Below are 27,448 nucleotides of genomic sequence, written 5' to 3'. Positions count from 1 at the left end.
CGACGTCGAGGAATGCACCAGAACGTATACGATGTGTGAGAGAAGAGAGTAAAAAAGTACAAAAAGACTGGACTGATCGGTAAAGAGGAGGAGGGTGAGTGGGGGTGGGGTGGGGTGGGGTGGGGGGGTCCAACCTACTAAACAACATGGCTTTACAATAAGGACTGTCCTCTAGTAGGTGCGGCGCGTCATGAAGCGCCGCTCACTGCTCCTCCCGCTGCTCGACACTCCTTTACTTCCACTGAAAAACCAAAAGTTCCCAAGCTCCGACAGACCACAAACACTCCTGAAGTCCTCGGAAATGATATGTGATGGCAACGATGCTCCATCTGTGGGCGGATACCTTTATTTTAGACTCTCCTGATTTCTTTTTATTTTTTTTTTTAAAGGTTTGATCTCACGAGCCTCCGGTCTGCTTTGCTTTTTATAAAGTGTCTCAAATTTTTTTTTTTTCCTTTAAATCGTTGTTTTGTTTCAGCAATCTTCAACAATTTGGAATGAATCAGCATCTTTTTAAATGGTAGAAGAGGGTAGATATTTAGGTCTTAGCAACATATACCACAGCTAATCTACAAGGAAACATGCTCCCACAGTTCAAGCAGTCAGAAAGAAACCCAAAAAAAACCCAACGAAAAGTCTCGACAGATCACAGATAAAGTACATCCCAGAACTGGTCGACGGACCGCGCTGTGATTCTGTCCTGGCCTCCTGAAGGCTTCCCCCCTGCTGCTGATAAGGCTTTCTGTCTCTGATTACAGGATGCAAAACCAGGAGTTCTCTTCTTTCTTAAGGCAGAACCTAAAGGCATGCAAATTAACTACACTCACAGTATTTTAATTTTTTTTTCTGACGGTACAAGCATGTTTGGGAAGGAAAGAGGCCGGTCGACCCGTCTCTGCTAGCGCGCTAACATCGGAGACGGCGGACGGAGCGTCTCATCGGAGGCAGATAGGAATTTGGTTCGGTTGACGTTACTCGGTAGTATGACACACGTACAGCTAGCGTCGGTAAACTGGGAACAATAAATAGAGTAGCGGCGAATTCAACGTGGCACATCGCTGATGCGCAAGCTCCGGTAGAATGAAACCGAATGGAAAATACTTTGCACACTTCACATTTTGGCAGTTGATCTTTAAATAATTTCAATATATTCATATTTATATATCTATATTATTTGTGCAAGGTGTTCATATGTAGTGTGTGTGTGTTTGTGTGTGTGTGCGTGTGTGTGTGTGTGCGTGCGCGCCCCTGCACCGTCGCGCCAGCACGCCCTGTCGTATGTGTGTAGATAGATCTTTTCTTTTAAATATTTTATTAGCAAATAACATTCTCATGCACACGAGTGTTTCAAACACAAGAAGCAGATCCATTGAAAGGTAGTCCAAGCATATAGTAGTAATTTTTCTTCAATTTTTTTTTTCTTTTTTCAGTGGAAATAGCTGCAAACTGAATGGAACATGAAATTCTTTCTGTGCAGTCCGTGGCGGCTGGTGGAGCGCTCCGCTCGCCCCTTCCGTCCCCCTCCCCCCGTCCCCGCCTATTTCTGGAGGTCACACTGCAGCAGTAGTACGATGGACGGGTCGCTCTTGGCCGCCTCTTTGAACTCCTCCAGGGAGATCTGGTCGTCGTTGTTCTTATCCATCTTGGAGAAAATCTTGTCCACCCTCTGCTCGGGCGTCAGGCCGTCCTCGTTCATCTTCATCATGATCACCGTGCCCACCATCTTGTAGATGGCCTGCAGAGGGAGGGGGGCAGAGGTTACAGTGCATCCAGGTTTGTTTTTTTATTTTAAGTTCTTTGCTAATTACCTCAAGGGAACCCACTGAGTGTGATTACATTCTATTTTTAAGTAGGAATTGGTTTATTATGAATTAAGTAATTCAGAATTATATTCATGAGCTCCGTGTTTACATGGGAAAAACGAAGGATTAAATCTGAAGCGTTCTGATTGGACGAGGCGGCCGTGACGTACTGACGTCTCCCGGAAGTAAACAGCGTTTTTCTCTTCTTTCTTTCTCGGTTAACTTTGACGCTGCAGCTTTGAAAAATGTCCGAGTTGTTAAGCGCCCGTCGATTCGCTCGTTTCATTACATCCGATTCTCCTGAAACTGCCGTTAAAAAATCGTCTCTATACGAGTTAGAAACGCGGACTGCGGGCCGCCATCTTGGAAAATTGCGTCATCACGACGGAGCATGCGCAGAACGACTAGAATGGCGTCGCGCCTCATTAGCATATAATTTCGGATTCGGAGTTGAACTTATTTCTGAATAAAGTTTTCAGGCGTTTACATTGTCATTTTAGAGCAGAATTTGGCTTTATTTAAATTAATAGAGGAATAAAGCGTCCCAGGTAAACGCACGGACTGAAGCAACGTCTTTACACCAGGCTGAGACATACTCGTACGTTCATCAGTTTTGCTGCGAACAAAGGAGGAATTTCCTCGCTGTCTGGATCAGACTTAACTGGGACAGTCTAGACACTTCAAAAGAAGTAATCCCTGAATTGGCATTCGGCCGCAGCTTATAGGTTCCAACATGTGTGCCTCCATCTGAAACAGATGCTTCACACAATCTCACATTGATTATTATCAATGTGTCTCTTTTTGAAGACTGTTTTATATTTAGCCACTTTGTAAGCTACTCAAGTGTTAGCTAACAAGTGGAGGAACCTCAGGTGACCCAGAACTTCCGGATGAGCCACATTTGCATCTTACAGCATATTGTATGAGTTTATTGATCTTTCCTGTCCGTCCGAGTGCAGCAGTCTGAAGTGCTGCATCTTCATGACTCAGCGAGTTCTGAAACAAACACTGGACACAGCTCCGTATCTCCAGCCCGGCCGGCAGAACCGTTTTAGGAAATACACTTAATAGCATCCCAGGTGAGAGTTAAATGAGACTACTGATCTTGCTGTGTTGTCCGATCAGTGAACATGAAGCCTGATGTTGAAGCCACGTTGTGCGGGTTTGCTCACCTCGATGATCTCCAGCATCTCCACCCGTGTGATCTTGCCGTCTCCGTCCAGGTCGTACATGTTGAAGGCCCAGTTGAGCTTCTGCTCGAAGCTGCCCCGCGATGTGATGGACAGCGCGCAGATGAACTCTCTGAAGTCGATGGTGCCGTCGCCGTTCTTGTCGAAGGTCCTGAAGGCGTGCTGGGCAAACTTGGACGCGTCTCCGTAAGGGAAGAACTGAAAGGAGACAGAAAGAGACCAAATTCAAATCACTTGGAGTGTTTTTTGAATGAAGGATTCACCAGAGGTCACGGTGTGAGCCCTCCTGGCTGCACCGCGGCTGATTAGCGATGTGTCGGGTTGCACGGCCGCCCGCGTTCTGAGGAATTCTGCTTCTAAATGAGGCAGCTACAATCAGATTGTGGCGACTAATTGATCCCTGAAGGTGAAGTCGCCGGTTCACTGGAGTCTCCACACAGGAAGGTCAGAGTCACAGACACCGGCGGACCGATTCATTCCCGGGAGGAAATGTTCACACAGTAAACGCGTCCTGACACCGGCTGCGGGTCCTGCAGGTAAATCAGCGTCGCTCTGATGACTCAGTGCAGACGTGGTGCTCTGGGACTGGAAAACTCCGAAAACCAGACGGTTTCAAAAGTACCTGATTCGCATTAATTCCTCCACCTCCTCAAACAAAATAGACAAAGAGCTTTGTACTGGGACAAACTTCTCACTCTCCAGCGTGTCGGCAGTCCGAGCCACTCACAAGGTCAAAGGTTAATGCAGTAACTCTGTGGATGGCGGCGGTGGCCCGGCTCCGCTCGTCATCTACTGGAAACCGCAAAACCCTGTGGGTGGCAGCGAGAAGCCGAGCGCTTCATTAGGCGTGACCTTCCACTTGACCTCCACCGTGAAAACTGGGAGAGCCGGCGGGTAAACCGAGCCCAGCGAGGACGTGCATAAACGAAGGCGGGCGGCGGGGAAACGGCGTCCAGGATGCTGTAGCGTTTCAGGACAATCGAATCCAAAAGAGGGAAGACTTTGTTCTACCTCGTTTGGTTCGCTTCAGATTCAGTGAAAAGTGCTCACACGTTTCCTCAGCAAAGATGGGAAAAGCTGTAACACCTTTCAGTGCAGCTGGCTGCAAATGTCAAGACATTTCTTCTTGTTTTGACATTTGCGGGACTAAACGGCGAGAGGCTGCGCCGTTCCGCACACTTTAAGATCAATTAGTCTTCTGGCATTTCCACAGCGCGGAATCTTAATTAAGCTGCTTTTCGACACTTTGTGCCACTTAAAAAAAAAAACAAAAAAAAACCCACAGTTAAAGCAACACTGATACTGTCACCTTTTAAAGCGAACAGCCGTGCAGCAAGTGGTCGATTTATCTCCATCGGATCACAACAGGATAACATTAACCCCCATTTAGCCGTTAATGCTCATCCCCGTTTCAGCTAACGACGAGGGTAAACGTGCACTAAAAACCAGACAGCATTGATGTTTAGCATTGAGTAGATGGTTCATGAGTCCACAAGGTGAAAATCTTCCTCTAAAAAAATGATATTAAATTAGGTGAAAATTAATTTTTTATAAATGTTAAGTTATATACGCTGAACGCTGTGATCCCCCTGGGGAATCCAGCGTGCCTGAAGCCTTCGATCATGTTTGATACTCTGATTGGTCCATGAGCTGTTCTGTGTATCTACAATCCGTTTTTAGAGAATGAGGTGAAATTAAAGAATGAGGCAACACAGCCAAGATGCAGAAATGCTCCATAATGGGAACCAGGACGGCGGTGCACGGCGTTATATTTATGTGTGATCCGTATCACACTGCTGATTGAAATTCAGTCAGATAAAACATTGATTTACGGAACGTCGGGGTGTAATCGGTCGCTCATCCAGTGCAGATCAGGCCGCTCTCCCTCTTCCTGCACCGACTCTAACAACAGTTTCCAGAGCATCCCCCTCCCTGGGATCCTCACATGCACGCTCCACCTGACTGAACAGGCGAGGCGAGGCGCCGCCGCCCCTCAGCAGAGGGCGCTGTGTCTCTCTCTCTCCACCGGCACACTGCTGCTGTGATGGTCCGGCTCCTCTGCAGGAAACCCTTCCCTCACCAGGACAGATCGCCATGACCATTTCCTCGCAGCTTCGCCCCCCCCCCCCCACGCTGCCACGCTCGCAGCACGTGGACTTCTTTAATTTGAGGCGAGACGAGAGCGCAGAAGGTGAGGGATGAAAAAAGAGCAGCTGGAGTCAGTTCAGGTTAGAAACAGCGGGGTCAGGCTGGAGCATCCCCTCAGGACGGCGCAGTGGGGAGATGTGGTGGGTATGGACCCTTCTCTGTGGCTGCGCTCCTTCAGACGGCCACACGCAGAGCGTCACCGCGGCTTCTCCGCAGTCTGCTGAAAGTTATGAAACACGACGTTACGTAAAGACATCGAGGAACAAGGAAGACGTCATCAGAAAGTGTGGAGACACAGAAGAGACGGCGAGACCGGAGCTGAGATCTCTCCTGTTTAACACTTGATATATTCATGTGTTCATTTCAGTGAATAAGAGACGAGGACGAACAAACTGCATAATGAACAACACTGACATAAAACTGTGTCAGCTCCATCTGACTGATGGAAGTGTGGCTGCTGGAATGAATCTCTGGTCTCAGCCGTGAAGTGACCCAGTCAGCACGGGAAGCCGCCGGTTCCTCCGCGCTGCAGCAACGGATACGACAAGCTGTTAACATTTCCATTAAGTCTTGGCCTTCTGCTGATCTGGCTCCCACTCGCTGAGAGGGACGGCTGCTTGGTACGGCCGTTTGGATCCGGCCATCAAAGGACGGGCTGGACGCCAGACCGCACCGGAGGAGGGGGCGGGGTCGGAGGCACAGCCGGCGAGGAGAGGCCCTACACTCACATCCAGCCTCCTCGCCACTGGAGACACAGCTTTTTGAACCTGAGCCTCCCCTTCTGTCCACATGGTGACATGATAACCCTGAATCCTGTCCTCACAAGGACAAAAAGCCCCGACAATGTGAGTGTGTCCACAGATTTTGGGTCCCTACAATTGTAACGCACATACACACACAACAACCAAAACCTGCTGCTGGAAAATGGAACATTAAAGCCGTCGTAATCGTCCCACAAGCTGGTGCTGCTGCTGATCCAGAGAGTGGGTGAAGGAAAGCCAGACAGGGAGAGAAAAAAGAGGACGGACGGAGACCCTTCAGTCACACTGACACCAGGCTACCGCTCCGACCGGCGCTTCAGCCTCAACCCGACGACGAGGCGACGTGAGACTTCCAACACGCCCGGGGAATCACTCCGCGACGGCGTTCGCTCTGTCCGGCGCGCTCGCCTGCCAGCTCTTCAGATTACAGTCGAGCTGGACAGACATCCTGCAGCTCAAGGGCTTCCGGTGATGAGCTCGGCGGGGTCGGGACTCAAACACGAGCAGGGCATACGTCCGCCGTGTGAGGATTCTGTTGCAGTTTGGGGGAAAACATGAAATACATGGTGAATGTGATCTGAGAAGGAGCTCATTTGGACATTTTCTGCTCTCTGCTGGGAGATCGAGGCTCCACTCAATGAGACTGTTAACATGAAAAGGGATTCATACTTCTCCTGGACTCACACTTTAAGCTAATTTGCTGTTCTGAACTGATGATTGATTTGGTATTGCGTTATGGAGGTTCAGATGAAAGAAGACTGGGTGTTACTGTGAAAAAATACCACTGACAACAATACTATTATTACTATCACCTTAAAGTCAAAACAACATTAAAATAACAATATTTCCGGTGTAATCATCACTTTTAAAAAAAAAAGCACTACCATTTCTGTTCTTCCTGTCTATAATGAGAGAAAAACAGAAGTTTTCAGATTACTAAGAACAATGAAACATTTGATCTGCATTTAGCGGATTGCCTGCTTTGACAGTTGAACATGATCAGCACTTGATGCAGAAAGAGGGACTTCCTGTAAGCTGACCAATCACAAAAACATGTGCTTTTCAGTTTGAGACAGTGGATAGAACAGGCTGCTTCAGACCTGCAGAAAGGGAGGACTTGCGAAAAACAGTAATTTTGGTGGTGGAGTGGCCTCAAAGTGAGATAATCCCTGGTTCGATTGTTCCTGTGATTGTTTTTTCTTCAAGGTGTACATTGCTCTTTGCACCTTGTCAGCTGAGTTCGACTGAAGCCCCTGTGATCAGAGGTGGGACAAAGCAGGGAAAGAAGATCGATGGACGAATCTGTAATAACCAACCAAGAATCAAACCAAGCACCCAGCAAACCAAGTAACCAGCAATCAAACAAAGCTACCAGTCAGCCAATCAGCCGACCAATAGGATCTATAACTAATAATGAAGTAAATATCTGTCTTTGCTGATGGATCTGTGCCACGAAAAAACACCAAAACATGTATGTTGTGAAATGGCGAGCATAGACGTTTATATATTCTATACTGAGTCACATGATGAAACCAGAAGACAAGAAGCTTTAAAAGCTGCACACACACACACACACACACACACACACACACACACAGAAGATGACCTTACGCGTGATCGCTCATGCTCTCGTTGTCCAGTAATGCCTGATCTGGAGCGCTGCCATGCTCCGATCTGCTGTTTGTACCTGAGCTGCTCTCTGATTGGCTCTGATTGCAGGTCCATCTCTCTCTACTCTGCTTCCACAGAGACACACACACACACACACACACACACACACACACACACACACACACACACACACACACACACACACACAGCACAGCCGACACACTTCCTGTACTCCCTCTCACTGACCACACTGATCAGCCGGGATGATTCGGCCATCATGACGTGCAGGAACCGAGCCCAGCAACAAGGGATCTTTTTCTGCTCACCGCTTATAAGACGAGAGCATCGGAATAAGATGCTTTAAACGTGACTTACACTCGCAGGAAAGTTCTGTGGCTTGACACCATCGATGTTTTTCATTTCTAACACTGCTTTCTCACATTCCACAAGGTCATCTCGCTCTGCTTTAGCCGCCCCTCAGGACTCTGCTCTGCCTCTATTGTTATCAACAACGAGCAGCAGATTTGCCGTTGGCTATTTATCCTCCCAGTGTAAAAGCGCAGGTTGCGGAGGTCAGTCGAGGACTGTAATTTGCCCTCGGAGCTTTTCGCGGTCTGCGTTTACCCGTTAGAGGAACAGCCGAGCCGCGGCTCTGACTGCGGCGGTCCTTCCACCGGAGCGCCGCGTAAATAACGCCTTATGTTTCATGCATCCCTTTGCTCAGGTTGTCGGATGCAGTGAAGCCTATTTGGGGAGACGGGCGAGCGGGACTTTGGCTCGCCGCGACTGGCTGTCGCCGCGTACGGCTGTTTACGTCCACCTCGGCGGAGCGGCGCTGATGTGGAGTTCATCGAGTCGGATGCAAAGGCTGCAGAGGGACGGGGAGAGAGGGAATACATGCATAATCTATCGTGGGGCATTTACTCTGTGTGTGCGTGCGTGCGTGCGTGTGTGTGTGTGTGTGTGTGTGACGACAGCGTCAGCCTGCGCTCTTACATAAACCCACAGTGACATGCCAGGATGCTGCAGAAACTCAGCCAGCACAAATCTGTAGCCGCTCTGGCTTCCAAGCCTCCAGGGTCTCCACGGATACAGCAAACACACACGCGCACGTGCATGCACGCACACACACACAAATTATTTTCCAGCATTGTTTGAGATTCCCACTCGCTGAGAGCATTGCATTCTCTAATGTGAAGATGACTGCGAGTCCTAAAACTCCCTGCTAATCAGTGGGGAGAGAGAAAACGAGCTGCGTGTGTTTATGAAGGTAGAGCAGCGGAAAACAATAACACACACTAACCTAAGTCACTAACACAACGTTGCGACCGTGCATGAGAAACAGTCCGCTGCACATGCACGAGAAGATGGGGAATAATAAGAACAACGACGGCACCCAGAGCGCCACGACTCCCGGCCCATGTTCCAGCTTCATGGCTCATGTCGGTGGTTCTGTGGTCAACAGCTCCTCCAGCTCCACCATCCTCCGCCGGCCTCGGCTGCCTGTGTGACCAAACTGCTCCGCCAGGCTTTAATCCACACTTGGCCGTTTCCACGGTAACCGCGGGTGTTGCCAAATCGAACGGGACTGCAATCTTGAGGATTACATTTTGTTTTTAAAGAGGAGGGTAAGAAGTCAATATGATTTTATTGTGATTTTTTTTCTTTTTAAAGATGACATAAAGTGTGTGTGTGTGTGTGAGACGCCACAGAGGTGGTTTTAACCCGAGTGGCGGTCGAGGTGAGAGGCCTCCACCGTCAGGAGCAGCAGGATACCGGGGGTATTTTGCGGAGACGAAGCAGACAGCGACCTGAACCCGCTCTGATTCCTGGACCGCCGCTCAGCCTGTGATCTAAGAGGCGCTTGGCCGGGACCCCGCCGCTTATCTGCGGTTACAAAACACCCATCTGCCCTCAGCAGGTTCTGCCAGCAGATGGCACCAGCGAGCGTGAAGCGTGTTTCACAGCTGAGGAGAGGAGCCACAGGGAAAAACACAGCAGATATTCAGCATCACAGACTCACACAGATGCTACAGTACATTAAGTGAAAGATTTAATCGTGATTTCTCTTTTTTGTTCATAATTTACTGTCTGATAAATGTCCGTGTCGTGAAAAACTCTTCTTTCTAGAGCTACACAATCGTTCCAGCACCACCATCACAATGTACGTGTGCATGGAGTCACAAATTGACTCAGAACAGTCCGTCCAGCGATCCACCAATCAGTCGTTCTTAATCAGCAGGAGTGTGGTTTAAGTTGAAGTGCTGCTCAGGTCATCTGTTGAAAATGAAGATTTTCTTCAAATCACAGGATCAGAAGTCAGTTTTTTCCAATACAGTGCAGCCCTGCTTCTTTCTTTTGCTCATCTTTTTATTTCAAAGACTTTACTTGCCTGCATTCATCAATCGACTGATCAAATCGTTCAGGACTTTACATGCCACTGCATCTTTCGACTCACCATTAATCAGTTCTTCATTTTTAGATGTTTTTTCCTTATTGGTTGAAATACATTCAGACCTCTTTCTTCTGTTGCTGAACTTGACATAAATGCGTGATAACTGCAGTATCCTCCTTTTACAGATTTAATACGTATTCAGCTCTTGGTCATGCTTTTTTGGTGGGAGCGGCTAAAAATAGCTCCTCTGAAGCCCCGTTTACACAACATTTCCAGTGAGAACACCATTGTTGTGCTCATGTTTTTCTAGAAGAGAGCAGAACTGTGAAAACCACGGCAGATGCCACCGGCGCCATTTTTTTTCTTGGCTTTTCACCTGAAATGAGGAACGGCGACGTAACCGACCGGGGGGGCGGAGGCGGCGGAGGTCCGACCGGAGGACGACCCTCTGCTCCTCCTGACGCAACTATGGAGGATTTCATCAGGCCATCTTTCCCGATCTGTCCAGACCTGCCAGTCTTCCCCATAATCCACTGCTGCTCACACAAATTTTACCCCTTTTCAATCAAGTCTGGGCTCAAGCATGTGTGTGTGTGTGTGTTGTCCATTCTGCCACTTTGTTGCTTCCTCCTGACTCCAGGAAGCTGAAACAGAGTAACACACTCACACACACACACACACACACTGCAGCTCGATGAACCAACAACACCGTCAGCGCTTCCTTGTCCTCTCAGGTGCGTTCTCTCCCCCCGCCTAACCTGGTTTCTAACCGGGTTTCCTGAGGGGGAGCCAGTCTGTTTGGAACAAACACTCGCTTTCCTTCCCATTCGTGACGACGGCGCAGATCCACGGCGGCCCTTCAGCGCCGCTTTTCTGAGCTTCATTAAAGTCTATCCAGCGTAGCACACTGTCATCTGTCTTAGAAAACCACCTTCAGCAGCCTCATCAGTCGGCATCTGACTCTTTAACTGCCTTAAAATGGCAATTTTTTAAGAAAAATTCTGTGTGGAGTTTGCATGTTCTTCCCTGGAGAGGGATGAAGGAGCGCTTCTACGTCAAACTGAACCTCATAGGTTTCCGCTGGTATTCCTGGGTTTTCCTGCACTTCTTCCATCAGCCGGCTGCGTCAGTCCGTGCTCAGATTAGACTCCGTAATTAAATGTTTTTTGCATCGATTGTATTTGGAAAAACAATCTGTGTAACTCGGTTTCGGGAATCTGGTGTCGGCATTATCTGGCGCACTGCACCCGAGGGGAATGACTCTCAGATGCTGCTGATTAAGACACACTCGCTGCGCAGCCACAAATGGATTTACACAACTTTACTAATGTGTTTATCTAACTGCTGGAATCGTATAGATGCAATTATGACACAAAGGGAGGCGTGACACGAGCCCTGATGTGGTTAGGATCATTTTGTGGCGGAGGAGAAGCCTTCGGCTGTCCTCAGTATGGAGGCGTTGCTTCCACTTGCCCCCGTTTGTCTTCTTTCTCACTCTGAGGACGGTTTTACTCAGTAGTCGTGAGTCAGTCGGGCTGACTGGACAGCCGGGTAACTCGGTGTGCATAACGAAGCTGCAGAGGAGGAGAGTCCTGGCAGCTCGCCAGCGGCCACAACTGTAACACAGCCAATACGGAAGAAGCCATTGGATGCAGCCTTGTTGTGTATAAAATAAGCTCTTAAAAAAAAAGTGGATCCAGTGCTGATCCCTGAGGAACGCCTCAGCACATATCACTGCACAGAAAAACTGTTGCTTCAATTCTATTCATCTTGAGTGAATTATTTTCTAGGTTTATCTGGAAAGATGGACGAGCCTCTGGCAGCTTTGAGTTAAATACTAATCTGGAGTCACTGCGTAGTTGCCCCACTTCACGAGATGAGTTTGAAAACTTTGTCCAAAGTTATTAAAATCTTCTTGAATCCGCTTTTATACCTGATTTCTTCCGTTGTCGGCCTAGAAACGCTTCCCGCTCAGAGCTCAAAATAGACACAAACGTGGCATCAATCATCTCATCTGTCTCCAACCACAAGACAAATAAGCATTTTTTTTTCTATTCCTGTGTTTTTCAGCAGCCTGCCCGGTATTTTTGATCACACCAGAACAGAGTGCTAAGGCAAGATATTGACTGAGCGGCGCAGCAGGGAACAATTACAGACCACCGAACAAAGACGGGGAGATTAGGAGAGCAAAAATTAGAGGCAAGATAAGAGGAACAAGAGAGAAAGAAAGGGAAAAGCCAGGCTCCTAACCTAATAATATCCTACTCCGAAGCACAGCAGGCTGGGGAGAGGAGGGCTGCGCCATCGATTAACAAGCCTCATTTTATTTACACAGAGCTCTGACAGATGCGAGGCGGCCCGAGTCGACCTTGAGGTCCGATTCAAATCCACACCGACATTTTTTCGCAGGATTTTTGTGTGATTTTGACGAGGGGACGCACCGATATCACGACTACTAAAGGGACGGACCGCCTGCACAGCGGTGAGGGGAGGCATCTCAAGGTCCTGGAGTGGCCTAGCCAGACTCCAGACCGGAATCCGACAGGTTTCTTGGTACTTATGGGCGGATACGGATGTCTCGTTTCAACCGTGTTCCACAGAGATCACTTAAAAGCTGGCTCCCTGCTTATAGCATCGTTTATCTGCGCTGCTATTTTTGTCTGCTCGTCTCCGAGGCTCGGCGTTGGGACCGATGTGGATTCGGCGTCTCTCTCTCTCTCTCTATGAACCCTTGTTAACCGGCTGAAGGTCATCTCGCCCACGGCGAAGCGGACTTTAAGTCCACGCCGTGAAGGTAATAACCCCGACCACCACTCCGCTGCTGAGAAAGATGCTGCTAATTTATGATCCCCCCCCCGTCAGAGTTGACCCTATTGTCTTACTTTGTGCATCTGAAGGCACTTACAGAGGTGCGGCTCGCCCCAAGTTGCTGAGTAATTCAATTACACGTCGAGACTCCGAAGCCACGAGGCCAGAGACCGGCCCATAGATCAAAATGCCAATCAGCGTGATAAATCCCACCATCTGCGCATCAGTTTTGTCTTCCCTCCACACGCCGCTATTCTCCAGCTGCTCCTCTTCTGCGTAAAAACAAAAAAGAAAAACACTCACACTCTCTGCAATTAACACCAATTTCCTGTTCCGCCGATTGAAAAACCACTGTTTGTCTTTGTGAAAATTGCAGTCTGACGGCCGGGTGTCGCACTCCCCTCCCCCGCCGTGCGTTCTAAACACCGTAAACTACTCACCGGCGCAACGAGCGACTCGCCCCATCCGGAGTTCATATCATCATTTATCTGCCTCGTGTTTAAAGAACAAAACAAAACAGGGATTGTTACCATAACCCATAACTGCACACCGTTTGAGTCAAGCGTGTGTGTGTGTGTGTGTGTGTGTGTGTGTGTGTGTGTGTGTGTGTGTGTGTGTGTGTGAGCCTCTGAGATGACAAAAAGCTATTTTTAGTGTCCACTTGGACAGAGAAGAGGGAGGGAGGCAAGATAAGTGAGAAAAAGAGCGATGAGAACAAAAGAGAAGCGATGCTCTGGGTGGAAAACAGACTTTCCAGTTTGCTTGGTGGCTTTGGTGGACCTGGACTGGAGTCTCTTGCGGGCCGGTTTTGGATCACGGGCCTTATGTTTGACACCCCAGGAATAGAGTCTCAAAAATAGAATGAAAACTTTCTAACCAAAATGTTTCAAGTGTGAAATGAGTGATTGATGAGTGAATGAGTACTAAATGACTTTCACATTGTTGCAGCGACAGACTTTAAAGGAATACTCCGAAGATTTTGGACCCACGCCCTGTCCCTATCATTTACAAAGTGAGATAAGCTCATAAATACCTTTATTGTGTCTGTGCGTCCAGCCGCTGGCTCCCAGCTGTTAGCATCGTAGTTAGCTTAGCTCAACTGCTGGAGGTGAAGAGGAGACAGAGCCGGACTGACGAAAGTGGACAAAATACTTCTTCCAGTGGTCCAGGGGACGGCGTATTAGCACGTGAAGTAAATCTGAATGGTTATAAAACATTTTAAAAGACGTGTTTTCTTTTCAATCCGTTAAAATAAGGTTTTGATAAACACAGACCTGCGCATGCGCAGTGCTCCGCGGAAGGATATACCGGAGCACAGCAGTAGAAGCATAGACTCAGCCGCTGTGCTCCAGTATATCCTTCCACGGAGCACTGCGCATGCGCAGGTCTGTGTGTATCAAAACCTTATTTTAACGGATTGAAAAGAAAACACGTCTTTTAAAATGTTTTATAACCATTCAGATTTACTTCACGTGCTAATACGCCGTCCCCTGGACCACTGGAAGGAGTATTTTGTCCACTTTCGTCAGTCCGGCTCTGTCTCCTCTTCACCTCCAGCAGTTGAGCTAAGCTAACTACGATGCTAACAGCTGGGAGCCAGCCGCTGGACGCACAGACACAATAAAGGTATTTATGAGCTTATCTCACTTTGTAAATGATAGGAACAGGGCGTGGGTCCAAAATCTTCGGAGTATTCCTTTCATCATCAATTAAAGCTAGGGTTGGCGATTTGAATGAGATACATTTTTTTAAATACTGGTTAAAATGATCTTTATGACCCAATGGAAAGCAATTCATAGCGTGTTTTTAAAGTAGTTTGGAAAATATCCGCTATCTACAGCAGGAGTAAAACGGGACAAACAGCAACCAATAGTCTTGAGGGGACACCTTTTTTTAAACCAATCAAATCCCTTCGCCGTTTGACCTGCCCCCTGCGCGTACATGTACACGTGCACTGACCCTGGTTCAGTGCGCGCATAGAAGGACGGAGCGTCGTTGCAGAACGGCGGAGATGAATATCTGGGGGTTCACTCACCGTTCAGTGCGCCATACCTTGGCGTTGTGCAAATAAAGAAAAACGAAGAAACGAAGCGCTGAGGACAGGTTACGCCAGGAACGCACTGGACGCGGAAGTGCCGCGCGCACCGCACGCGCCGCGAACGTCTCTGCATCTCCGCTCCCAACGGGAGCTCCTCCAATGGGGTAGGAGCTGGGCGGAGCTAGCTAGACGGAGCCTTGGGGAGATGCTACATGCTAACGCTAGTTTTCCAAGATCGCCAACCCTAGCTTTAATAGTTGATTATTTTTTTCTTTTTGACAAACAGAAAATGAATGGATTATGTAAAAATGATCTATTTCCTTTAAATAAACTTCTTTTAACTTTTTTAATAAATGTGAAAAAGCCTAATCCATACTCTCTGGGTAAACGACAGGCGAAGACAGCGTGTTGCTGTGAACCATCGCTGCGACTGTGGATATCATAACGATCATTTATTGGGCTGCTGAAACCTCAGATCACATTAAACACTGACGATGGTTGAAAAGTGCCTCCATAAATGTGTAACTGTAAAAGGTTTAGACAACGCAGCCGTCTTCAGTTAAATGAATGTAAATAAAGACTTTTCTCAATGAAGTTCCATTAATTTATGATATGAAAACTGAAAATATCATCATTAGCAGAGGAATGTTGAAACTAAATAACGTGTTCAAGGTTAATTTTTAAAAATTATTTTGGAGAATCATTTCTGTAAGTATTCAAATCTCTTTTTTTGGAAGAAATGCCTCAGAATGGATACAATAGCAGAAAATATGGCTCTTCTTTATTCAAGCTTGGGAAAATGACATTTTATTAAAACTGAAGAGAACAGAAGAGAAAGGAAAAGACATTTAAAGATCATAACTGTCACCGCATCTGAACATGTGACACTGTTTTCATTAGCTTTACTGCCGTTTCTCTAGAATTCAGCATATGTAATCCATTAGCGGGATAACATATTGAAATATTGACGTCCTCGCTGCAGTGCGGACGTCAGTCACATCAAAACTGTGCTGTTTGACAGAAATACTGCACACAATCATGTTTAATCCAGAGATCTGTGGCTGTGCTTCTGTCGGGATGCATCAATACGTTTATATAATAAGTTCTCCTGTTAGGGGGAATAAAAAAAAAAGCAGCTTCAAAGCTGATGTTCTGCTTCAGTCTGCCGCCACGTCTCTGTCTTTTGTCTCTGGTGAGATGAGACATATGCTCCCTCCCAACGCAGGCTGCCAGCCAGATGATGTCAGGGCCGCCCCGTTTACCCCCCCATCAGCTCGCCCTCCCCGCGTCCGCACGTCTGTCCGGGGAGGCCGAGGGGAGCCTCACACACACACACACACACACACATGCACGGGCGCTGCCATGCCACACCCGTCGACAGAAAAAGCCTCGGGGCTCTGGAAGCGAGACGCAACAGAGCGGAATCCATCCGAACATCTATATTCAGGTCATTGTGTGTGTGAGTGTGTGTGTGTGAGTGTGTGTGTGTGTGTGTGTGTGTGATTGTGTCAGTGTCACAACAATGCATCCAATCTCTCAGCCAGGACTTCCTCCGACCGTGTTTTTCGCGTCCTTTTTTTTCTCGACTAAATCAAAAAGCCAGACGTTAAAAGCGTCTTTTGGTCCGGAGGGGTGAAACGCCGAGGTCTTACAAAACTGCGAGCGGTGAAAATAAAAAAAACGCCAGTCATCATCTGAAGCCTGGGACTTCTGGGAAAAGAGGAGCGCTGCAGGGAAAGTCCATTAGTTCACGTGTGTTTTTAGCATGAACACAAAGTCAACATGTCTGTTTTCAGGCCAAAAGTAGCTACTGATGGCACAACGCTTTGATATTAATATCCCCGACAGACAATGAATAAAGACGTGAAAGTCAGGTTTTTTTTCAGGCATGGATAATTAACTGAGGCGCATCGATGGATTGTTTCATTCATCTGGAGCTCCGCTCCACCAGTGAACGTAAGCATTCAGCCTCATCATGGAAGTTAAAGCTCGTTTCCAACCTGAATGAGCCGTTCCCGCCTCACTTACTATATTCATGGAGATCTGGAACTGTTATTTGGATATTGCCTCAGTTTTTGACTGTGTGACTGGGGTCCAGAGTGTGAATCTGTCTTTAACAAATCGTCCATCATCCTCATGAAGGAAGCGGAAAGCGGAATAAACTCCTCTAATGCCTCCTACAGACGCCAAACGACATCTCGTGGAAGGTTCACAGATGCGTCAGTGCGCAGGTGAAGAGATTGTTTACTATGTGTGTCCTAAAAGCTGCGTCGCCGTAGCGATGCGCGAGGACCTGCTGCTTCTCACTGCGAACCCAGAGAAACGCTCAAACCCTGAAACGCTCCTGGACACACGACAAGTCCAGAGAGCCAAATTCGGCGCCTACTCTCCTTGTTCTGCCGTCCTGCAGCAGCGGCAGAGCGAGGGAAGGGGAAGCGGAGTGTGAGAACAGAGCGTCCTGCTGGAGCAGAGCGGGGCGGCGCCGCTGCGTGTCGCACCGCCGTCACAGGTGTGTGTGTGTGTGTGTGGACGCACGGAGAGACATCCAACCTGGAAGTGATGCAAACCGAGTGACCCCCCCCCCCCCCCCCCTCCCCCTCCTCCCCCTCCTCTCACGCTCATCTCGTACTCTTCCCGCCGATGACTAATGGATAACACACACTCGTGCGAGCGCTCGCTTCCCTCGTCAGCGGCCCCTTCAGGTTTTCTCGCCGAAACACGCCGTTCCTCTTTCACCCTCCCACTGAACATGCGAACCCCCTCCCTCCCGTCACACACACACACACACACACACACACACACACATGATCAGACAGCACAGAGTCACTCTTCACAGGAACAGTCTGTCCCGTTAACGCGAGGTCGCGGCGGAGCGTTTTCCCACTTATCAGGCCTCTGGATTTAAATAAAGCCCGCCGCTGATACACTGTTGCCTGGAAACACAACGGGACGCATCAATAGTGGGATTTAACCCCCCCCCGGGCCGGCGAGACCCCCGCGGACGCCGCCCGACTTCTCGGCGCGGCCGTAGATTTCCTCGCCGCCGCTCCACACACCGTACCTGTCTTTTGTTCCCGTGTCAGTCCGTCATAGCTGCCACCGCCGCCTCGTTTCCCCGGAGAACGGCTTCTTCCCGCACTGCCATCTCGCAGGAAAGAGGCGCTTTGCAGGGGGTTCTAATGGAACCGCCGGTCCAAATGGAAAAATGTCATTTCTGCCACTGACATAGGTGTTTTTTTTTTCCTTTCTGTTCCTTCAGGAGAAGAATACCTCGCTGATGTTATTTTTTTTTTTTTCCCCCAGCAGGTCTCGGCTGACGCACGAGCCGCGATGCCATTTAGAGGAAGTGCACCCGTGGCCTCAGTGCCCGGGCGCGCGTTACGTAACGGCAGCCCGCCCGCCGCCGGTTCTGAAGCGTTTCCTGGCACCGCTGATAAAACTTTGATGTCTTTTCTTACGCGACTCGGAGAGGTTTCTTCTGAAGTGGAGGCTCAGAGCACAGGCCTGAGGTAACGACGGCAGGACGCTCAGGAACATTCAGCTGCTTCACTGAACTCCACGAAACAACTGGTTTGATTTTATATTGTCTAAATTAAAATGACTCAAGGAGTTCTGTTGTTTCAACACCTCAGAAACCTCAAATTCATGAGATTTAGTAGAATCTAGTTGAGGTGTGTGGAACTCGCCTGCAGGACGACTAAACAGTCTCTTTAAATTGCAAAGAAAGGCTTTTATTTTGAAAGTTTCTACTGGGAGACCGAGTCAAAAAAGGCGGGAAAAGGCTACTTTTTTCAAACTGCTGGTGTGGTTTTATTAGAAAAACAGCTCTCTGGTGTATCTGATGTGTCCATCTAACCTGTCTTGGTTTTCAAAATGTTGAAAACACAAAAAACGGTGGAGTTGTTTTTAAACATAATGAGATGAGCTCAAAGCCATTCGTCTGTTTCTGAAACCTGAGCGGGTCGGTATTAATCCTCGTGGCCGTCGTATCACCAGAAGCCACATTCAGGACCTCCCGCCGGCAGATGGGTCCTGGTGGATCTGCTCCAGATCTCTGAATTTACTTTTCGATTCCAAATGACTAAGTCACGGTTCAGCAGGTCACAGCGTCGCTTCTAGCTGGACGGCAGCAGACGGTGATGAGACTGACCTTGACGTAGAGCTGCTGGAACTCCTCCAGGTTGAGCCGGCCGGTGGGACAGTCCTTCAGGAAGCCCTTGTACCACTGCTTCAGCTCGTGCTCGTTAAACTCCGTGTTCTTCACCAGGTCCTCCATCACTTCGGGGGTCAGCTTGCTGTTCTGTTTCCCCATTTTGCCTGCCGAACGGGGGGGAGAGGAGAACACGGAACAGACAAAAAAATCAATACCAGAGAGTTTTAGAACGCCAGACGCCGCGTCCGCATGCAGGAAAAGTCCCGAGGACGCGACAAAGAACCGAAGAAGCATCCATCAGGGCAGGAAGGAGAGCGCAAACCCAAGCTCCCGCTAAAAATAAGCCGTTAAGACAAATTGAGTGCAATGGTGGGAAGCGGCGCTGTTTTGTTTCTGCCTCCTGGAGAAAAGGGTCAAACTCACCAGACAGGAAACTTTCTGTGCTGCTTGTCCCAGATTCACCTGGTTTATTTAGAATAAACTCTCCTCATCAGACTAGATTCATTAATATGAACAAAACGCTTTTTTCCTTCCAACCAGCCAGTATCTAGAGGTATTTAAGACATCTTGGAGTGTTTTCCCCACTGTGGCTGTTTCAGAATCTTAAACATGTTTTGGTTGATCGTCTTCTTCTTCTTCTTCTTCCACGCCTGCGCTGCAGCTGCGTGCGCCCAGCTGGGTCTCTGTCTGGCGCTCGCTCCTGCCTCCATTAGTTCATTAACCAACCCATAATTAGCTTAATTCGCCGAGGACGGTTGGAGTTTTGGAAGGTTTCTGCTCGTCGTCTCTGCCGGGACGTGGCGTTGGACCTCTCTGGGCGAGGAGGTGGAAGAACCCTCAAAGAGGATCCTCAGACTGAATCTCCCTGAAATCACCACGGCGTTCTGTGGGATTCTGGACGTCAGCGTTCTGCAGCCCGGCAGACGTCCAAAAACACTCCCTGCTCACGACTGTAAAAGTTTCCCAGCTTGAAATATCACTCTGCCAGGAGAATAAAGTCAATAGCTCCTCAGTGCCGGGTTATTTCAAGCCAGGCTAGACCGGTTTATGTGCAAGATAAATACGAATCGCTTCATACTGCAGTGGCACAAAAATAAATCAGGTGGAAGGGAGGAAAACCTGATAACACAAAGAAAAAGCAGTAATTTTACAAGAATAGTACTTTGGGTAATGTGTTTAGATACAACGTTGATCTGGATGAGGTTCAAATTGTCAGCAGATTTTAAACCTCGGAGAAGCGTGGACATGAAGCCGCTCCGCTTCCCGATCCAATCCGACCGTCCGCGACGAGGACGGAGAGCGAGAAGAGAGAGCGGCTCGCCACAGCAGGACGGAGAGGGGGCTTTCTTCAGTTCCTAAAAACCTCCTGAAGAGGAGCACAGTCTGGGGCCCGTTAGTCGCAGGAAGATAAATATAGTTCGCTCTGAAGAGCGAATTTCAAAAAGTTTTCCGAGTCGGGCTCGGCGAGATCCCAGTTCACAGACGGAGCTTCTGATTAATAATGTTCAAAAGTGAAATTTGAGTTACGTAATGACTCATCGTGGTTCTACAAAGCCTGACAGCGGCATGGAACTGTCTTCATATATATTTGTATGTGTGTGTGCCAGTGTCACATATGAATTAGAAAGCCACAGACAGATCAGGGTAAAGAAGTAAACGGCGCTTTCTCACACAGCATTGACTTTTGAAAGCAGTTCTTGGGACACACGGAGGGAACGGAGGCAGCACGTGACCTGCTGCTGCATCATGGAGGAGTTCAAGCGGCACGGCGCTGCATTAGAACAGCGGCGGTAAACACAGCGCCACGCGCTCCGTAAACGACACCGAGTGACTCAGTCTTCTGAGCTTCTTGATTTCTGAGGAGTTCGAGGACAGCTCCGGGCGTCGCTCGCATGTAATTTATTATTTCATTCTTTTTCTTTCAAAGGCTTGCGGCTTCATTATGAAGTGATTTTCACGCATGTAAAACGCAGAAAAACACATTCACTGATGGAGTGGAGTGATATTTGGAGGCATGAAATAACTGAAAGGAAGAAGTTTGATTCTTCCCTCTTCAGATTCCTCTGCAAGACTAAAAACGTTCATCCTGAAATCAGATGAGCTGAGGCCTGCTAAATTTAGAGCAGAGCCTAACAAGTGCTTTTCAAACACTCACAGTGCTGCTTTGACTCCAGAACAACCGGTTCATTATCAGCATCGGTTACAGATAATCATATCAATTAGAGATGCATCAATACCACTTTTTTTTAAAGCTGCTGGCTCCAAATGTCTGCATTGTTGTTGCATTTCATTCAGATGACTTCTGACTGGAAAACAGGGTTATATCTTGAAATGAGACAAACAGGTAGAAAACACCGCATGGTTGTCATCTTAACTACAGACGCTCTGGTCAATGAATCCGCAGCATCAGAACCTCCTCATTCAGGACATTGTGGTTTCATCAAGGGTTACATAACGCGAGCACACAAAACAGAAATCTCTCCCACATCCCTCAAACAGGATGTTTTTCAGCAGAATGGGAAAGAAAAACCCAGTCCTCCGTTAAAGTGACCCGCCGGGCGGCCGGAGTCCATTCAGCGGCTTCTGAAAAAGAGAGGAGGTTGTATAATTTCCTCATTCACGGTTGACCCTGCGATCCTTTAACTGCAGCTTCAATGTGGAAATCCAGTAAATTGGCGCTGAGAGATTTTCGGCGGCGACTCGACTCATTCCGCCGCAGTGGAACAACACAACAGTTATCTGCTGCTACTGACGGGCAAAATCTACCATAAAATCACAGTTTCTGTCTTTTTTTTTTTGTTTGTTTCATTTGCCTTCAAACTTGAAATGGCTGTCTGACTCATCCAGCGATTTAAAAACAGTCTTTTTGGTGTTTGAAATTGATGCTTTCATCCACCGGACAGAACCAAGACACTGTTGAACACTAGAATAATGACGCTCAGTTCGGACTGAGCAAAAATCATCATTTATCTTCATCAACTCAAGCGCTTGATCACAGAGGGTAAATACTCCGCCTTCAGAAGCGACAGATGCTTTTCAGTTCATTTGCCTGAACTTTGGGAGCTTATTAACAGACTGAACTTTAAAAAAAGGGAGCCACTGTTCAAGACCACTGCTGCTGATTTCCCAGCCAGTCATCTGAAGGAGTCGGGCTTCTTCTCCGATTTCATATTTTAAGTGAGTTTAATGTCTTCTTTAATGAGAAGTTTTGGTTTCACGCAGTCTTTTCTAACAGTGCTACACATCCTTAATCAGAGGCAGGCCTTCAGTCAGGAACACACACGTCAGCAGGACGTACACATCATCCTTTTCTTGTCTCCATTAGTTAAAGAGAGGAAGGTTTAATTGTCCTGAGCGATTAGCCGGAGCAACTCGATTACAAATTCAGCTTGTCATCATAATAGTTTGGATCCAGAATGACTGCGTCTGCTGCCGTTTAGTAAATCACCTCCTGGCGAGGGGAGGGATCGGTCACAGCCAACTGGGACGATGAACCAGGCGGAGCAACGGGACTATGGAGGTACGGTGGACGGACAGAAGGTATAATCACGGGTTTGAGAAAAAAAAAAAAAAAACATCTTTTATGGAGAACCTTGGAAGTCTTGAGTCTCACCATGAAAACAGAAAACCTTTTGTTGAGTTTTGGGTTTCTGTTTATCAATGGTGCTTTGGAGACGCTGAAAATGCAACTTTTTTTTAAAGCAGTACTACGACTGTAGTGAATAGTTCTTCTGCACCTGCTGAGAAGATGAACAATATGATTTATCTTCATGATTTATCTGTACATTCTGCAATATATTTTTTCAATGAATGTATGGGTAAATATATTTTTCATTCCTCATGGTGAAAGTCCTCACACGCAAAACAGCAGCCTGTTAGTTCAGTATTAGTACTAATATGCTCTGTAATGCGAAGTCAAGGGAAACCCAACAGGAAAAGACTCCGCTGATGTAGATAAACAGCATATCTATCAAACTCAAAATGTTTCACTAAAATTCCGTGGTTGTTTTGATGATCAGCTTCAAAAATTTTGGTTGAGAGAAAAGTGGAACCCTGGAGTTTTTGATCGAAAAGGTCGTCATTAACGTTCCAAGACTGCAATGCAAGTTGAAGATGAAAACCTGAGTCTGGAGAGCGACACAGCCGCCACACAAGACGTGGCCACTTCCTTATCAGGCACCTGCACACAGGGCTTGGCTGGAAACGGCGAGTTGAATGGATGAGGACTGCCTGGCAGTAAGGCGTCATTTCGAATCAGAAAATGGTTTCATTTTTAATTTATCTTTGAAGCGTTCGCCGTACCGTGAGCGCCGCAGGTCTGCGCTCAGCCACGCAGAGCGTGAGTGAAAGTGAAGCTCTTCACCGAACTGCAGCGTGGCGCATCGGGTGAGCGGCTGAGTGAGAGCGGCACTGCACCGTGAGCACGGTTCAGGTTATCTGACAGTAAATAAAAGCCACAGCTAATGGAGATCCCAGCAGAGCTCTGGTGTCTCGCCACCTGCTGATCCCACCTGTTTGTTCATTTGAAGACTCCGAGCAGGGGTGCCCTTCCTTCGCCTGCTTCCAGCTCCTCTGCAGACCCGTGTCGGGCAGCTGGCCGGACTAATTTACAGCTTATTGCTTGGCCAAGGTCTCAAGTTTAATTTATTTTGCTTAGGTGAAGAAAAGCAGCCGACTTGGCCGATCAGGCACGGGCTTATCGCCACATATCAAATATATTCACGGGCTCTGGCTGCTGGTTTGTCAACTGATTTGTTTTATTGTGGGTCCAGCTTTAGTTTTACTTCTTGTTGAGGCGGTCTTATTGTTTTGGCCAGCCTCAAACACCCATTCATCTTCTGTAATCACTTTCGCAAACACAGAGGATAATTCACCAAGATCCTGGATAAAGTCTGATGAATTTCGTGGCCGTAAAAATAGATTGTGTGCATTGTAGGGCCGAGGACGAGGAGCTTGTGTGCATTACTTCCTGTTTGCCTAAGGACGATCTGCTGAAAACAGCGCTCTTCCTGTTTACTCAGTGGAGCGCTGAGCCCCCACAAGCGCCAAACAGAACGAGGGAAGTTCATAAACGTATCAGAACGTACAGCAAATGAATCAGAGGAACACAATATGAGACTTAATCTGTCACAAAGTCACAGCCTGGGAGAGATTTACAACATCTTCTGCGAGCAAGAATGGAGAATAACATCGAAAATATCTTATAATAAAGTCTGCAGATAAAAGCTGCGGGGGGCCAGTGGACAAAACGCCTCCAGCAGTATGAAACCCTGTTCTTTGTTTCTGTTCCGGAAGATTTTTGTGTTTACAACGTCACATCGAGTGTTGCTCCCAGTACTTGGCATGATCTGGAACTCAGACCCACAATCCCATATTCATGAAGGCAAAAGTGTAAATGACACAGAATCCCCTTTCGGTCCGGGAAGCGGATCGACTTCCATATCAAGTCTGTGCTGGTTTGTATTCTTGTAAAACTTTAGTGGCCGGTTCTCTCGAGGGTCTTGAGGGACCGGAGCTGGTCCCTGCTGGCTACCGTAGCCAGTCCATCACCAGGCAGACACAGACACAGGCTACAACCACCTCATTTTCCAATATATACAGAAGAAAATACCAGCCTTTGTTTAGATTATAAGATACAAGTTACAAAGAACATGCAACAATGCCGCCTCTGCAGCACTTAATGCTCCAGCAACCTTCCACCCAATCCCTGGTCACGAGTGCGACGCCGGAGTGCCGCAGAGAAACTGACGAGACACAAGTCGCTAACACCTCCCTCCACCACCCTCCGCCGCAGCCGGGCTGAGGCTGTCGAGCCGGCAGCTCAGTCGGGAGGCAGATGTGAGCACAAGACTTGTGACAGCCCCTCGTCGCGGCGCGGAACGGCGTGGGCGTGCGTCTGCGCTGAATGCATTCATGCTTAGCATGCATGCTAAGCATGGGAATCATGGCGTGCGCTGGTGTTCCTGTCCTTCATTATTGATGCTGCTGCGATGCTGTCACATACGCTCCTGACGGAGTGCGTTTCACGAAGTTGTGTGCATCCCAGGATGAGAGGAACCATAAAGAATTAAGTGTGAGGCATTTTTTTTTTTTTTTCCCGATGCAGCTCAAGCACGATAATGCGTGCACGCACGATGCTGCGGCGCACGTGTGGGGAGGTGCAGCCTCCAGTGGGAGGAGCCAGAGAGCTTCAGACCCGCCCACTGGCTTCAGTGACACGTGCCATCGGAAAACTGCGTCTCCACTGTCAACGCAACTTTCTGAGAATGGTTGCCGAGGTGGAACTTTTCGCTCCGACTGTGTTGTCATGTAAACAGGCGAAAACGCAACTTTCTAGAAACACTCGGGCTTCGCTCCCCCCGGACCTGAACCCTGAAACCCCTGCAGCCAAATACACTCAGGATAACGTAACCATGCAACATTTAAATAAAGTTCTGCTCCGATTGGAGCAACAAGTAGAGAGTGGATATTCTGGGATTTCGGCGGGTGAATGACCGCAGCCTTCTGCCACAGTGAAGCTCCAGATATCAGCGCACACTTCATGTCAACGTAACTCAGTCCGTCACTGCTCTGTGAGAAGTGCAGCACGTCACAGGAAGTTGGCGATTAATGTGCAGTGTGTCGTGCAGCCCCAGCAGTTCCAGTTTTTAATACATGTAAGCCGTGTTATTATGTTGATTCCCCCCTAAAATAATTCGAACTGCTCCGACACTTTGCTGAGGAGCTCATCTGGTGTGATCGGCTCACGTTTCCCAAGCAGATCACACATATTTCTTCTTTGTTTTTTTTTAAACGCCACCCACTCAACTCCCTTCATGCAAAACCTACAACTGCACTACCTTTTCAGTGACGCATGGGGAAAAAGAGGGAGGGTTTTTTTTTTTAATTATTTTTGCATCCCTCCTCATTTTGTGTCCTTAACGTGAGTGACGGAGATGGAAAGCAGCACACGCTCTTCAGAAAGCTGACAGTCTTCGTCCTCCATGCTTTCATTCAACGCTCCCTGCTGTCATGTTCCAGAGTTGCCCACGAGCCCTGTCACTCCCTCGCCTCTCCTGCCAGTCTCTCATCAGAACAGAGTGATCCTGAAGTCTAAGACGCCGGAACAGAACCTCTCCTATATGTCTTTCTCAGTCGTTCCGCTCGCGTCTGCACACGGGATGCACAAAGCAAAGGGTGAACACACCCCGCACGCGCCGTAATGCCGTGCACTCATGTCCATTTGCAGCCAGAAAGACGGAAGGCTGCAGAATCGGGCTGGAGAGATGGAGTCGGGGCCGAGAGTGTGGGACGAGACACGCCGGGTCACTCTGCAGTGCGATGCGGAGCGAGCGTGTTGAGTCCAGGACTGAGTCACGGCCCTTTGTCTCCAGAGTCCACCGGGGGGAATAACTCCCAGAGCCAAAAAAAAACCAAACGGACATCATCACTCTGTCACACACCAGCAGGCAGGTGACGGCAGGTAGAAGCACAGGCTGTCAGACGAGGAATCTAACAATGGAGCTGCCCCTGAGCCAGGCAGCGAATATTACATAACCCCTTCACCATCATCCAACGAGGGGGGGGGGGGGGGGGGGGGATGACCTTGAGAGGGAGCAGGGAGCCGTGAGACAGAAAACAAAGAGGTCTGAGGGGTTCATCCGGGCAAATCTCACACATTTCTGTGTAATCCTGCAGCCGCTATTGTTGTGTGTGCGTGTGTGTGTGTGTGTGTGTGCGTGTGCGTGTGTGTGGATGAGGAAGATGATGGGGGTGTGGTGTGTGTCTCCTCATCTCCTCAACCATGATCATGCTAAATTGGAGAGCTACTTTTTTTTTTTTTTTTTTTGCAGATGAATGCAGGCATAAGATCCCCCACCCCTCCCTGCCCACACACATACACACACGCACACGCACGCGCGCACACACACACACCAGTGACATCAAGTCATGCCAAGCCACCAATTACACCAAAATCCACACAATCAACGAGGATCAAGCAAAATAAAAAAAAAAAAAAAAATACAAAAATACATTAAAAAAAATATTTCGAACATGCATCTGGTTTTGTTTTTTTTCATGCAAACCCAAAGAGGATGGATGGATGCATCTCGCGTGCATTTCCCAGAAATCAGGAGCCGCGCGGTGTGCAGCAGCACCGTACCGTGCGTGTGGAGTGCAGGAGAGAAGTCCGGCTGGATGTGTGGGTGCTCACACCGCGGCTGCCTGGAGCTCTGCTGCCCGCTGCAGGCGCTCCCTGGACGGACGGAGCGCGGAGGAAAGTCAGCCTCGACTGGAGGAAGTACGGAGCAGGTCCGGGAGCCGATGCTGCTGCTGCTGCTGCTGCTGCTGCTGCTGCTGAGGGCACGGGCACTGTGATGGAGGGAATGGGAGGAGGAGGAGGGAGAGAGAGGGGCGCATAGAGAGAGAACGGAGAGAGAGAGAGGAGAGAGACATAGAGAGAGAATGAGGAGAGAGAGAGGGGAGAGAGACATAGAGAGATAACGGAGAGAGAGGGGGTAGAGAGACATAGAGAGATAATGAAGAGAGAGAGAAGGGTAGG

General features: G+C 48.4%; 1 protein-coding gene across 1 annotated transcript; it reads right to left on the bottom strand.

Annotated features, from left to right (window-relative positions):
* Window positions 1–1,315: 1,315 nt before the first annotated feature.
* Window positions 1,316–27,225, bottom strand: vsnl1a (visinin-like 1a). The gene is made up of 4 exons (XM_030109628.1): window positions 27,050–27,225; window positions 18,904–19,070; window positions 2,975–3,190; window positions 1,316–1,735 (listed from the first exon to the last, which is right to left on the bottom strand). Exons 2-4 carry the CDS (start codon window positions 19,063–19,065, stop codon window positions 1,538–1,540), a joined length of 576 nt encoding a protein of 191 aa, XP_029965488.1. The 5' UTR covers window positions 19,066–19,070; window positions 27,050–27,225; the 3' UTR covers window positions 1,316–1,537.
* Window positions 27,226–27,448: the final 223 nt, after the last annotated feature.

The sequence above is a fragment of the Salarias fasciatus genome, chromosome 15, assembly GCF_902148845.1.
Source record: "Salarias fasciatus chromosome 15, fSalaFa1.1, whole genome shotgun sequence".
Classification (NCBI taxonomy): Eukaryota; Metazoa; Chordata; class Actinopteri; order Blenniiformes; family Blenniidae; genus Salarias; species Salarias fasciatus.
Note: the sequence above shows the minus strand (reverse complement) of the source record. Positions and strands in the feature narration are given on the sequence as shown.